General features: G+C 44.9%; 1 protein-coding gene across 2 annotated transcripts in view; it reads right to left on the bottom strand.

Moving 5' to 3' along the window:
- Positions 1–13,416, bottom strand: part of CCNK (cyclin K) — a 29,192-nt gene that overhangs the window by 4,327 nt on the left and 11,449 nt on the right. For both annotated transcript variants that reach the window (XM_070477854.1, XM_070477855.1), the window contains exons 2-9: positions 10,756–11,005; positions 9,994–10,075; positions 8,391–8,522; positions 4,317–4,422; positions 3,763–3,820; positions 2,837–3,006; positions 2,260–2,531; positions 1,634–1,667 (exon numbers count right to left, since the gene is read on the bottom strand). In XM_070477854.1, coding sequence (XP_070333955.1) covers positions 1,634–1,667; positions 2,260–2,531; positions 2,837–3,006; positions 3,763–3,820; positions 4,317–4,422; positions 8,391–8,522; positions 9,994–10,075; positions 10,756–10,952 — 1,051 coding nt within the window. In that variant the 5' untranslated portion in view covers positions 10,953–11,005. The remainder of the gene's footprint in view (positions 1–1,633; positions 1,668–2,259; positions 2,532–2,836; positions 3,007–3,762; positions 3,821–4,316; positions 4,423–8,390; positions 8,523–9,993; positions 10,076–10,755; positions 11,006–13,416) is intronic.

A 13,416-nucleotide genomic window follows, 5' to 3' on the forward strand; every position in this document is an offset into this window, starting at 1 on the left:
GGCAGAGCACACGGCCCAACCTTCGGGGTGGGGCAGCTGCTTGGAAACGGCACCTCCAGTGACCACTTGGCTAAGTGGCCAAGACAGGCTGCACTGCGTCCAGTACCTTCCGGTCATGAGTAGACAGAGTGTGCATACAACCAAAAAAGCACTCCATCTTTGTGTGTGTATTTTTGGTTCTTTCTCCCTGAAACTTGCTCTATTCTAGCTTGTACACCGCTCCGCCCTGTAGTTGCTCAGTATTCCTGGCTTCCTCTGTCTCAAACACAGGCTGAATTCGAGGTCCAGGGACAGCCCCTCTTACCCTCTTCCTGAGAGATCCCCCCGACCCAATTCCCCAGCCTCCGTGCCGTGAGTGCTGCCGGGAGACTTTCTGAACGGAATGAACTCAGACCGTGCCATCTCTTGCTCACACACCTCCCGTAGTGCCCACCCAGGTGGGCATGGTCACTGCTTCCATCCCATCTTCAGTTCTAGCAAAAGCTACTCCCTTTGAACCCACAGTCCAGTAAAACTCATTTCTCTGTTTTCTCCCAAATTCTCAACTCCACTGATGAGTTTTCATGTACCTAAAGACTCCACCCTGTCCGCCCCAGCTGACTGATGCCAGCCCTCCCCCAAGGCCCACCGGGCTTGTTTCTGCCTCTCACAGACATGGTACCGGCTCAGCAGATCGTACACCCACGTGAAACATAGCACAGCCCCCTCTTCTGTGTCTCACACTCACTGCTTACCCATCCGGAGCTAGGAAAAAAAAAAGATCTCCCCTGTACTGAACTCATCATTTCCCCAAAGATCCTGAGAAAAATGTAGCTTTACTGTAATGTGAAGATCTCACAGCAGTTCAATAAATAATTCCTGAGGTTCCTACCCTGGAACCAAGCAACAGAGAAAACAGAGAATCAGAAATACAGACACCCGGCCTGTGCTTGCACAGGGGTCATCGCCACGGGGCCGGCTGAGTCGGAGGCAACGCGCCTCTCGTCGTCTCTGTGACCATCCTGCTTTGGTTTCTAGCACAGAAACAAGTTAACCAACTCGGCTCCACAAATATGGGGAAAAGAGGTGTTGCAAAGAAGCCTGGCCCCGTAAGCAGCAGGCGGCACCCTGGCTCATGGCCCCCCTCCTTTCTACCTGCACGCTGCTGCCTGCTGCTCAGCCAGGGGGCCTCTTGACTGCGGTGGGCTTAACCAACCTTCAAAAAACATGCTGCTGCAGTGGCTCACCTACATTCCTAACTACATTTTGATATACAGCCGGCCCCTCGCATCTGTAGACAGGGAGGGCAGACTATGAAACTTGAGCATCTGCGAGTCTGGTATCTAAGGCGGGTCCGGAGGCTGCCCCGCCGCCGCTGATACCAAGGAACGACCGTATGTTGCTGAGCATGTTTTCACTGCCGCTAGTGATTTTCTTTGAACTGATACTTTCTGTTAAGAGTACAATCCAAAAACACACAGTCGGGGAATACACAGAAGAGACAATGCAGGTAGGATAAAGTTTTTGCTTGGCTCCAACGTTAAATTTTAAGGTCACTCTAAATCTGAAAGGAAATGATTTTTTGATTAAGAAACTAAAGTTTTGATAAACAACACATAAAACTAAAACAGGAAGCACAAGGACAGCAAATTACCTGCTGCTTTGTTCTCTTCTTTGGGAGAAACAACCTGTTACAAAAGAAAACAAACAGTGGTTAACCAAGACTCTGAAAAGTAATCATCAGAAAAATGGATTATTCAGGCACTGCAGAATCATAGCCAGACACAGCCTCAGACAAAAATTAACTTTGGCTTGAACCTGCAGAGCAAACCAAGGCATCTGACAGATCATCATTTCTGCCTCCTTCCTCTTTCCCTGTCAAATCGGACAGAAGGACTAGCTTTTCTGAGCAGTGAGTCCTGCGCCCTCCTCGAGCTGTCGGAACTGTGGTGAGCGGGGCCTGCTGCCCTGCCTGTCCCATAGGGCTTCCCCCTGCCATGGGGAGGAACCTTTACAGACACCACGCGTCACCGACAGCCAGGAGAGACGCCTACCCCAGCAGGTTCTGGGGCCCCGGCATAGCAACAGCAGTGCTGAAGGATGGAGCTGCCCTGGCTCCCAGAGGCCTCCCCTCAACCACACCAGCGGTCCAGCTGCCCACAGACATGCAGACGGCAAGGCTGCAGTTCTGGGCGATCCTCAGCAAGGGGAAGACGCGCGGGGATGTGGGGGGGGTTGCCGTGGGGAGCCAGCCACCTGGCGCTGAGCTGGCGCACTCACCACGGCTCGCTTCGCCTGCCGGGGGGGACTGGGCTGCGGGGACGGCTTCTTGGGTGGCTGGGCAGGCGGCGGCGGCGGCTGCTGGGCCGGCTGCTGCGAGTCCTTCTGTGGGGGCTGGGGTGGCTCGGGGCCCGGAGGCGGCTGTGACGGTGGCACTGGTGGCACTTGCGGTGTCGGCTGGAGAGATGGGGGCTGCTGCAGCTGGTGGGGGGTGTGATGAGGCATCTGTTGTTTCCCTTGTGAGTACAGATCCAGGATTTGGTGGCAGATGTCTAAACGAGAGGCAACAATTGCGTTCCTCACAAGGTGATGTTTTAAAATGCCCCCAATGTCCCTTGCAGCTATGATGCCCCTAGAAGGACCATTATGCCGGGTCATATCTGCATTAACAAATCACCCATCTCTGGTGTGTGAAGCACTGCTGTGCATTTTCAGTTCACCCTTGGACAGAATGAACACTCTAGAGAATTTAATTAAAGAATAGTTTGCATGCACCTACTGGGGAAAATCCATTCTTGGGACTCAAGTTTCCCAGGGAAGAATGATCAGCCTGCAGAAAGCTCAGCACGCCCCATACCTTCCAAAACATCCACAGGGACGTCTTGCACAAACTGCTCCCACCATCTCCTGTACATGGGTTTGGAGGTCCATTCCTGTATTTCAAATTTGCACAAACGTCCCGCAAGATACATCACTGCCACTGCTATGATCTCTGGTTCCCACTGTAGTGACAAGGTCGTGCAGAGACTAGTTCAACAAGAAAAAGAGGTGACTTGACTTGGATGAGCAAACACTTATGACTAACTGAATGCATGGAGATTAGATGCTGTATCCAAGTGTCTTATTTGCTTATAATCCCCTATACATGATCAAATACAGTATTATTAATAAGCAACTTTTTAGCCTTCTAAACATACTGAAATGAGTTACTTAACTACAGCTACTAATCTGTCTGTTCCTTGAAGAGGCAGAAGAATTCCAGCACCTTCAGAAATTGCTATGCTGTGAAATACAAGTGAAATTGCTTAAGTTCTTAAGTGGCTGGAATCCTGATGCTGACCCTTCTCCTCACATGAAGCAATGCTACTCATGGGCATCCTGTTCCCCATACAGTACCTCATTAGATCTCTGGGCTCCAAGAACATCAAGGCTTTAGAACCATCACAAAAAGTATAAAACTGCAGATACATACTCTCCAACTTTTGCAAAATCAAATGGATTTAAGTATTTACTTGTCAAAATTCTCTGGTATATTGCATTGGACTTCTGTTTCAAGCTGGTGGTAAGGCTTCAGCATCCTGTACCACCATGACATAACAGGTTACCCCTCTGCTGGGAAGCAAATGACCTGGATTTTATTTAACCCACCTCTGCCATGTACTGGGCCCTAAGGCTGGGGCAAGTCAGTTTCCTCATGACAAAATAAGGGGTTCGGGTTAGATGACACATGAAGTCCCTGCCTGTTTGAAAGCACCACGATTAAACCAATGTGAACATGTGTACCTGTCATTGACGAATGTCCATGCCATTTGAACCAACTTTTGAATTTTGTTTTTGTCACCTAGAGATGGGAAAGAGAAGGCAAATTAGTAGCAATAGAAAGAAAAAACAATACACGAGAGGCAATAAGTACTTATTTGAAGTCTACCGTGTGCTCAGCAGCAGTCCTAACACACAGCAAAGAGCCGCTGCTGGGGAGCCAGGGAAAGACGAGCGGGCCCAGGTCCTACCTCTGTCCTCTGTCCACATGACCCACGCTGAACCACCATTTATGGGAAACCTGGCTCTGAGGCTGATTTTATTAGGCTATTTAAAAAATTCTGACTCATTTTCCTGCCTCATATCACTTGGCAACTGGATGACAGTCTGTTTATACATAAAAGGAAACAGCATTAGCAGCTATAACATGAACTGTCTGGCAAGCTATGGCCTGGGTACTTCAAACACTGAACTTTCTGCTTTTCTCTCTTGAAAAGTATAATCTGAATGTCATCAAATTATTATACAGATGATTTCAGAATGAAGAGGTTTTCTTCATAACGTTTTTTTCTTCTCACCTTTGAGTTGTTTTGCATACTTGAGTAGGAATTGGTACGGATGTTCTACCTGTAAATCAAACTTTATGGTCTGCAGTAAGATTCTCTCCAGAACCATTACTTCTTCCTAAAAATGAAATAACAAATGCTGGGGTAGTAATTTCAATGACAAGTCTGAAACAGCATTAAAAACGTGAGCTTTCCTTTTATTCTCTCTCCCAAGTTCTATTTTAGAAACTATTTTTCATTCCCTTTCTCCTCTCTCCCACTCAGGCCTTTAACATGCTCAGAAGACAATAAAATTCTCAAAAGAACTACAAGCAGGAAAACAAAACAATCAGAGTTAATTTTTAAAACTATTGGAAACAAACATTCTCAGAAATGTCATTACGTTCAACACACATGAGCCCCCTTTTAAAAAACAGATCTTTACTTTATAGATACATTAATAAACCTTGGTTTCCTTCTAAACCTGTATTTAAAAATGCAATCTTTCAGGCATTTACACTGAAAATTTTAAGCAAGAAAGACTGTAACAGTGGCAGCTTCATGAATACCTGGACAGTGAATTATACCAGTTAAATGTGTGTGTGTGTGTGTGAATGGGGCACATTATTACTGTGTTTTAATCTTTCATCTTCCTGAAACAGGCTTTCCCAATGTTATTTATTGAATAAATCATCATCTTCTCTTTTATCAAACTATATCCTAAGCTGCCTATTCATATACACGTGTGCTCACATACAATCTTTTTTTTTGTTCATAGATCTGTTGGTCTATTTCTGTACCAGGACCAAAGTGATTAAACATTTGGGACAGTTCAATTATTACTTCTCTTTTAAAAAACGTTTCTTGTTTTTGCATGTTCCCCCTAACATCTGCATTTTAATATCATTTTATTTGGTACCATCTAGAAAAAATGAAGGCCACTATGTTCTGTCTGGGAACTCACTGATTTATAGAATGGACGTTTTAATTACACTGTATCTTACTATCAAAAATTTATTTATGAAAATCTCCTTTCCAGTCCTTTTGTAGTTCTAAAGTCTCCCAGCCCCAACATGGTTTCCATAAATCTCTTTTAAGGTTTACTCCTGGATATATTATTTTACTGCTGTTATTGTAAATGGAATCTCTTTTGATTATACTTCCTAACTAGTTAATAAACAAGAACTTCTTGAATTCAACGGCTGTACAGCCTGACTGAGCACTTACATTAAGACAATTTCACTTGATTGTAAAATACTGTCCAGATGCTCTGTGTGGCAAGAACAGTTAGAATCACTTGTTTGAGTTGAAGAAGAAAGGGTTTCAAGAGACTGACAATCTCATCGTTAACAGTTACATAAATCTGTTAACTCTGGGAAGAGAAGCCATGTAGATAACTGGTTTTAGGTTCAAGTATGGTATCAGTTCACAGAAGGCAGAGGATTCTACCACAAGAGTTATTCCAGATGGCAGGTCAGGCAGGGTGAATGTGCTTCCACTCAAGTTTCCCAAGTGTTCTCTCAAGAAACTTTCTTCAAGTCTTAACACTTTCATACAGTATGAAAAAAAAAAAAGAAAAAAAGATTCCCACCATCACTGTCTCCTCCACCCCAACCCCTCAGTGTTTTTGTCACCACCTGTTTCCTAGAAGCTTCATCATGTCTTCTAAATTTGGGAACACTCTTTAACAAGTGTCCAGACTGTAGCCCATACAGTATAGTATTACGAGACAGCTCAAGGCCTGGCCTCCCTTTGTTTCAGATACTCAATTAAAGGGATAATTATGGGTCTGGGTGCCAGCATCACCCCTCGGGGAACTTTCCCTCAGCCCCATACTACCTGTCTGGAGTACTTGCCTAGGTTCCCAGATGGCAAGCCCGCACCTCACCTTTAAATAACCTTTCACAGCATTTATCACATCTCATAAGCAGATCACTGGCTATCTGAATGTTTGATTATAAAATCTATCCCTCTACTCGACTGTAAAAACCATGAGAGCAAAAGCCATGCCTGTTTTGCTACCTGTGAGTGTTAGTCGCTCAGTCATGACCAACTCTTTGTGACCCCACTGACTGAAGTCCACCAGGCTTCTCTGTCTATGGGATTTCCCAGGCAAGGATATGGAGTGGGTTGCCATTCCCTTCTCCAGGGGGTCTTCCTGACCCAGGGATCGAACCCAAGTCTCCTGCACTGCAGGCAGATTCTTTACTGACTGAGCCGCGAGGGAAGCCCTATTGCTACCGATGTCTAGTGCTTAACACAGAGCCTGGAACAAGTACTTGTTGAGTACATGAGAGATTAATGTAATGGGGAAATCACACAGTTCGGGCAAAGTTTATTAGGACATGATTCAGGATCTTATTTTTCTTACATGCTTACATGGCCTCCCTCCAAACTGCCCTCCTCTCCTCTCCATCGAGACAGTATCTATCACAGTGTTCTCACTGCTCCCAGACCCAGGTTCTTTCCTGTGGCCCTGACACCCAGTCAGGTGTAGGGAGACTGCATGTGAGAAAGCAGAGTGTGGGCTACAAAGCCCTCTACCCATGTGGGTCAAGCTGGCCTGCATTAAAAGCTTGATGAGCACGGCCATTCCCCACTTGCTGGCCTCTGGGCACTGAGCCGCAGTACTTCCATCTCGCTGTGCCTGGCCCGGGTCTCAGGTTCCTGGCGTGCTGGTGCAGGGGGTTAAGGTTGCAAGCAGAAGAGGACTCCTCCAAAGGTGCCTTGGACGACGTACACCAGCGGCTGCAGCTTCCAGATCTTTGCGACTCCTGAGTAACCACGGCTCGCTAGTCACAAGGTCCTTCTGCCCCTGCAACCAGACCTGACTAAAGCACGATCCATTTCTACAACAGACTCTGTGCTCCGTGAAAATAAAAAACCTATGGCATCAGAAATATCTAATGGTACATTACTTTCATAAAATATATTTTTGACCACTGGTAGTTATGAGTTTATCATAGGTTCACATTTTTATAAACAGGTGAATAGATTTATAAACAAGTTCAAGGAACAGGGTTACCCACACCGACAATAATTACACAAAGGACCACCATTTATTGCAACCACAGAACGTGCAAAAGCATTCTGGCCTCTGCCACCTCTTTGAAGGGAGAAGGAAAACAAGCACACGTGTTTTATACACACACAGATTCTGCGGGCCGGAGAGAGGGTGACTGCCATGGGAAGCAACACCAGCTGACTAGGAGAAACAGGGCCGTGGGTGCGCCGAACGTCTCTGACTGGGTCAGCTTTGCATTTCTGTGGTTCTCAGTTTCTCCCCACAATCTCAGGCTGTCATTTACTCAACAAGTACCTACTAAATGTCTACCCTGTCCAGCCAGGAGAGAACACTAGGCACCAGGCAGAACAGACAGGGTCTGAGCGCTCACAGACGACTGAGAAAAGGGATACTCTGTGTGTGTCAACCTGGTTAAAAAAAGCTACGTAATTATGAGCTGTGATAAATGTCATAAAGGATCACTCTCGTCAATGCTATAAGGATCATAATGAGAGATCCTGACAAGGACCAGGGAGAAGGAAAGCTGCTACCAATCCCTGAAAGTGGTCTTTTTAGAACATAATAAAAGAATGTGTACAATTATTTTGCCACCATTTCCTGACAGTAGCAGGTGTTGTGGGGAAGGGACAAGATGGACAGTCTATTAATCTGGGTGTCTGCAAATGTTGTATCTTCCACCATTCTTGGGAAGCAAAAGACACACAGCACATGTACATACAGCACTTGTACTTTCTGTCTGCCCAGAAGCCGGCTAGAGAGGAACCCAAGAAGCCAAACTGCTTCTGGGCCTAAGAGTGCTAACGGCCACGAGAGAACTTTGCTCCTACTGGTGCTACGTGCTGTTGCCCTTCAAGGGCTCAGAAGCCGACACAGCACATCAGTAGCTGCCACCTAAGTGTGGAGTACATTATCTCCCCTCCTTACTCACAGAAGCAAGGAAGAGCAATCTCTGTATAAGGGCCTCTTAGGGATTCCAGGGACTGGCAGATACTGGGGCCACATCCATTGTCAACACAAGGAACTCTGCCACAACGCTGCCCTGAGGAAATCAAGACCTGAGCACAGGAAGTTATGATTCTTACCTTTGGGTCATCTCCAAACTGGCCAAACTGTACATCATTTAATAAACTCCGTGCTGTTTTGATGATATCTTTACATTTTTTTGGTGTTTCTTCTACTTTCCCAGCCAGAAAGAGACAACAAGCTCCTGTCACCTAAAAGGAAGACAAAAGCTCTTGATCTCACTATCAGGGCTCACCCAGAAACAGAAGGATTTGGGGCCTTCACAATCAACTGGGACGCCTCCCTTCCTGTCTTACTCTTCTCATTCACAAACACTAGGGCACTCTAAAAACCTGAAGGGAAGTCCACATATAGACAATCCACCCTGCAACCTCCAATTTGGCTTCACAAATTATTTAAAATATAGTTTTCTAAATTAAATGCCATGTAAATCATGTAGACGGGAAAAGTCACAAAAACAAACTTTCTCTTCATGTTGTGTTCTTAGAGACACTGCCTCCCTGACCAGTAGCCTTGCTCAGAGCGTGTTCGCCCCGTACCATGGCCCGTGCTCTCTCCTTCCTTCTGCTGCCTGACTCCTGGTCCCGCTCCTCGTCCCTGTGACCGTCTCACTGCTCTGCCTCCAGCTTTCCTCTGCCTGCTTGCTCTTCTACGTGCCCCTCCACTCACAGAGTCCTGACCACACGTCACACAGCAGTCAGTACCGTGCTGGAGTACAAAGCAGATCTAGACACGGTCTCTCCCCCGAGAACATCACAAACTAGTGAGGAAGAGATGCGTGCAAAACTGAGTAACTCTCAGCCAAAGGAAGAAGCCCCAGCAGACTACCTTCCTGTTATGTCTAATTCTGTCTTCTTCATAAAACCCTCCCATCACGTTGGCTGATCTATTAAAGTCACAGTTCCCCGGTCTGGAATTCAAGGTCCACAATAGTCTAGCTCAGACTACTTTTGCACCCAGAGTCCCACCATGCCGTTCTTGCCCACAGGCCTCCTGGCTGGCTGCACGCCTGCCCCAGAGCCTGGGTCAGCTTGGTTTCTGGCAGACGACTGCTCAGTCTCACCTCAGCGCAGCAAGGTCCCACTCACCGCCAAGGCTTAACTCAGGGCTGGCACCGCCTCCCTGGCACTCCCCCCCCCCCCCCCCGACTCCTCCATGATGCAGGCAACCCCTCCCCTGGAGCGCCAGCCTTCTTCCCTGCCTCTCCCGTGGCCTCGCTCTCTACTGTGTGCTTGGCATTCATCAGACCAGCTGTCCTGGACCGGAAACCACTGGAGGTGGCATCTCCCAGAGAGCAGGTTTAAAAAGTAACTGAAGACTCCCTGACACGGAACAAAGAACCCCTATGCCATCTTGGCCTTTGCTGCGTCTCAACCATAAGGCCAATCTTATCTTGGGAAAAGTAACAAGGGAGTAAAGTACACTAAGGGCGACACGATTATGGTTCATACTGACCCAAACAAGACAGTCAAACAAGATTTTACTACAGTTAACTGGGAAAAAACAAAGTCTGAACTTGATTTTGTTTATATATAGTATGCACCATACAAAAATGAATACTTCCTGTAAAATACAATAAAAAGAAAGGCTAGAGTCTGTTCACTGAACTATGTAGAAATAATAACACATGATAGAGAATTATAATAGAATTAAAATACTTACATATCTTGGAAATTGCTTGAAGGAATGGAACATATAGAAGCGATGAAAATAAATTATTCCAGTTGCCAGGGTGTCATAGTGTCTGTTGTTCTGGTTAAGGACTTTGGCCAAGAGTTATGTCTTCGTTAAATGCAGAAAAATAATAAAAGCGAACAATAACAACAAGAGAAGTGGGAAGGCAAATATTATCAGTGACAAAGCAGGTAAATGGGAGCCTCAAGGTGTCAGGATTCTGGTACAAGCTGCAGCCTGTGCTTTAATAAGGTGTGTGTGCTGTGTGCTCAGCCGTGTCTGACTCTGTGTGACCCCATGGACTGCAGCCTGCGAGGTTTCTCTGTCCATGGGACTCTCCAGGCAAGAATACCAGGGTGGGTGGCCATGCCCTCCTCCAGGGGACCTTCCCCACCCAGGGACTGGCCCTGCGTCTCTGCATCGGCCGGTGGCTTCTTTACACTGCGTCACCTGGGAAGCTTTAGGAAGGCAGGGCTTCACTATCCTTAGGTGTACTCCCTCTGTGATCAGCAGGTGCTGCTTTTCATCCTGGTGGCCACAAGCTTAGTGGCTATGTCTACACACTTACGTTGTAAAAAAGAGACAGAAAACCCCTAAGGAGCCAAGCAAATCTGAAGTAGCATTTAAATAAGAAAGATATTTAAAAGCTGTTTTAGTCAGGGATGTTACTCTTTTATCTATAATGTCTAATTTAATTCTTGGTGGTGGTGGTGGGAAACCCATCTATTGTAGATTCCAGAAACAGGATACAGTCCCAAACGTGTGCCCACATCAAAGATGAACCGTGCCCCTTCTCGGCGGTACCGGGCCTCAGTAGCTGGATCAAGTCCTTCTAGCTGTGAGGGTGTATGAGCCAAGTCTTTTTTATCCCAGTACCAACATGGTTTTGTGTGGTCCAGGTTTGCTGAGGTTACTGAAGGGCTTGAATTTTCTTTATTCTCCTTCATTTATTGAAGTAGACTTGTTCTTTCCAAAAGACTTTCGGAAAAATGTTAGAATCCTGAGAAAAAGAGAAGAAGTAATGTTGGAAAGGGATACCTCACATTAAAGAATCTCCATCATTATAAACAATCTACAATCATAGATTTGTACTTGATAAAAAAAATTCCAATAGAGGACACACTACTGATTGGCATTTAGAAGACCAGGCTCATCTCCAAACACAATATAACACTCAAGTGACATGTAGTATGATAAATCCCATATTTCACAGCTTAAAAGGAAGAGCATTTGTCTCATTTCTTTCTGCCTTTCTTCATTAGACCTAGCTTCCTCATGCTGGTCTACATTCTGTTCTTCAGTAAAACCTAGGTCTGTCCTAACCCAAAAGATTTATGCTCCAAAATTATCCATTTCTTCCATCTAGCATCCAATCAAACTTTCCCTTTTTTAGTTTACTTGATTCCATTTAGGTACTTTCACTTAGAAAAGCCACCATACTGGATGAATTGATATCTGAACAAGCCACTGAACAGAGCAATGTAGATCAGGTATGGGTATAGTGATCTAGGGGGAGAGGGTGGAGGGAGGTGGTCTATAAGGAAAAGAAGAAGTGCCTTTAAATTTTTCTTGCTCTCATCCCCTTCTCTCTCATTCAGAATGAAGAAATTCTCTAAAACCTCTAAGCTGGGGAAAGAAAACAATAAATAAGAATTCTCACCTAGAGTTCATTATAATACGTAAATTATTTGTAAATCGGACCAGAAAACAGGGATTTTCATACAGGGCAGAGAAAAGGTTCTAAAGAGGCAGCTAGAACCAGACTGGTCTGGTTCAGCAAGAAAGTAGCATCCAGGCAGCCAGGCTCTGGGCCAGGGTCTTTGGTTAATCTGGAAACCTAACTTCTCCTGTGCGCCACACCTCATCTCTGGTCAGAAAAGTGACAGGGGGTAGACTGCTCTCCTTGCACCTGTGAGCTCTAAAGAGAATGTGGTCTTCCTCCAACAGGAAGAATGAAGTACTACCTGGAGAAAAGTAATCTTCTTGAACTAATTTACGCTCTGTGTGACTGAACTGGGCAATGGGTGGGGGCCGGGGGAGACTGGTTCACTAAAGCCTCAATATATATTAAGAGTTCATAATCAGATGCTTAGTAAAAATAAAGAGTTGTTTTTTTCTTAATCTTTGATCTCGTTTATATATGTGTGTGTATCTGTCTATATGTTTCCTTTGCACTGAAAAACTTGATCTTCAGTTATATCATTTATATATTTGCTTTATCTTATAATATATCCAGAAAATGGTATATCTCAGATGTCGCACTGAGATATCATTTCTCACCCATCAGATTGGCAAAAAGCCCAAATCTTTTCTGCTGGCAAGGCCAGAGAAAAGCAAGTGATCTCATATCCTGCTGGTGGGGGTACAAAATGGAACAACTCTCACAGAGGGGAATCTGGCAATATGTAACAAAAGTGCAGCAGCACTTGCTCTTTGATTTAGCAATTCTACTTCGAAGGATCTACTCTGACAACATCATCACAAATAGAAGACAAAGGTGCACAAGATCATTCAAAGTATTGTTTATAACAGCCAAAACTATATAGACAGTGCAAATGCCCATCATTAGGGCACTAGCTGAGTAATCTGGTACATTAGCGTGCCATGCAGCTATGACGACAGACTGAGAAAGATCTTTAACTATGGGTGTGGAGAAATTTCCAGGATCAGCATACATAGTTACTAACATTGGTACATATCTATGTAAGAAAAGAGGGGAAGTAAGAATAGATATCTTTACTTAAAAAAAAAAAAAAAAAAACTAATCAAAAAACTGGTTACCAATAGGGAATGGAAAGAACTGGGATGGGAACAAGATTTCTCTGAGTACATCTTTTTATATGGTTTTACTTAAAAACAACAACAACCATTTAAAAATAATTTTAGATTTATGGAAGAGTTGTAAAGACGGTTGTAAAGATGAATTTTCGTATACCCTAAACCAGCTTCCCTTAAAAAATTAATTTTGGAAGCTTACTAACTACACTATATAGCCTTGATTTGGACTTTGAATTTTTCCAAAAATCTCTTTTCCATTCCAGGACCTAATCCAGGATGCTACGTTGCATTTGGGGGCTCACATTTCCTTAATGTCTTCTAATACGTTTCTCATGTTTTCCTTGTTTATCTTGACCCTCCTAGTTTTGAAGAGTACTAGAAGATAATAAATGTCTTGATTTAGGTCTGTCTGATATTTTCCTATTAATAGACTGGAGTTCTGAGGGAGAACGTCATAAAGTGCCCTTCTCATCACATCACGTGAGGGGGCAAGTGACTGCAGAATGACCTGCTTTACTGTGCTCATTTGGTTACCATGGGGTCTGCCAGTTTCTCACTGTAAGTCACTATTTCTCACTTTTTATCTTCTATTCTTTAAGAGTGAGCCCCAAGGTCCAGGCCACACTCTAGGGT

The sequence above is a fragment of the Odocoileus virginianus genome, chromosome 16, assembly GCF_023699985.2.
Source record: "Odocoileus virginianus isolate 20LAN1187 ecotype Illinois chromosome 16, Ovbor_1.2, whole genome shotgun sequence".
NCBI lineage: Eukaryota > Metazoa > Chordata > Mammalia > Artiodactyla > Cervidae > Odocoileus > Odocoileus virginianus.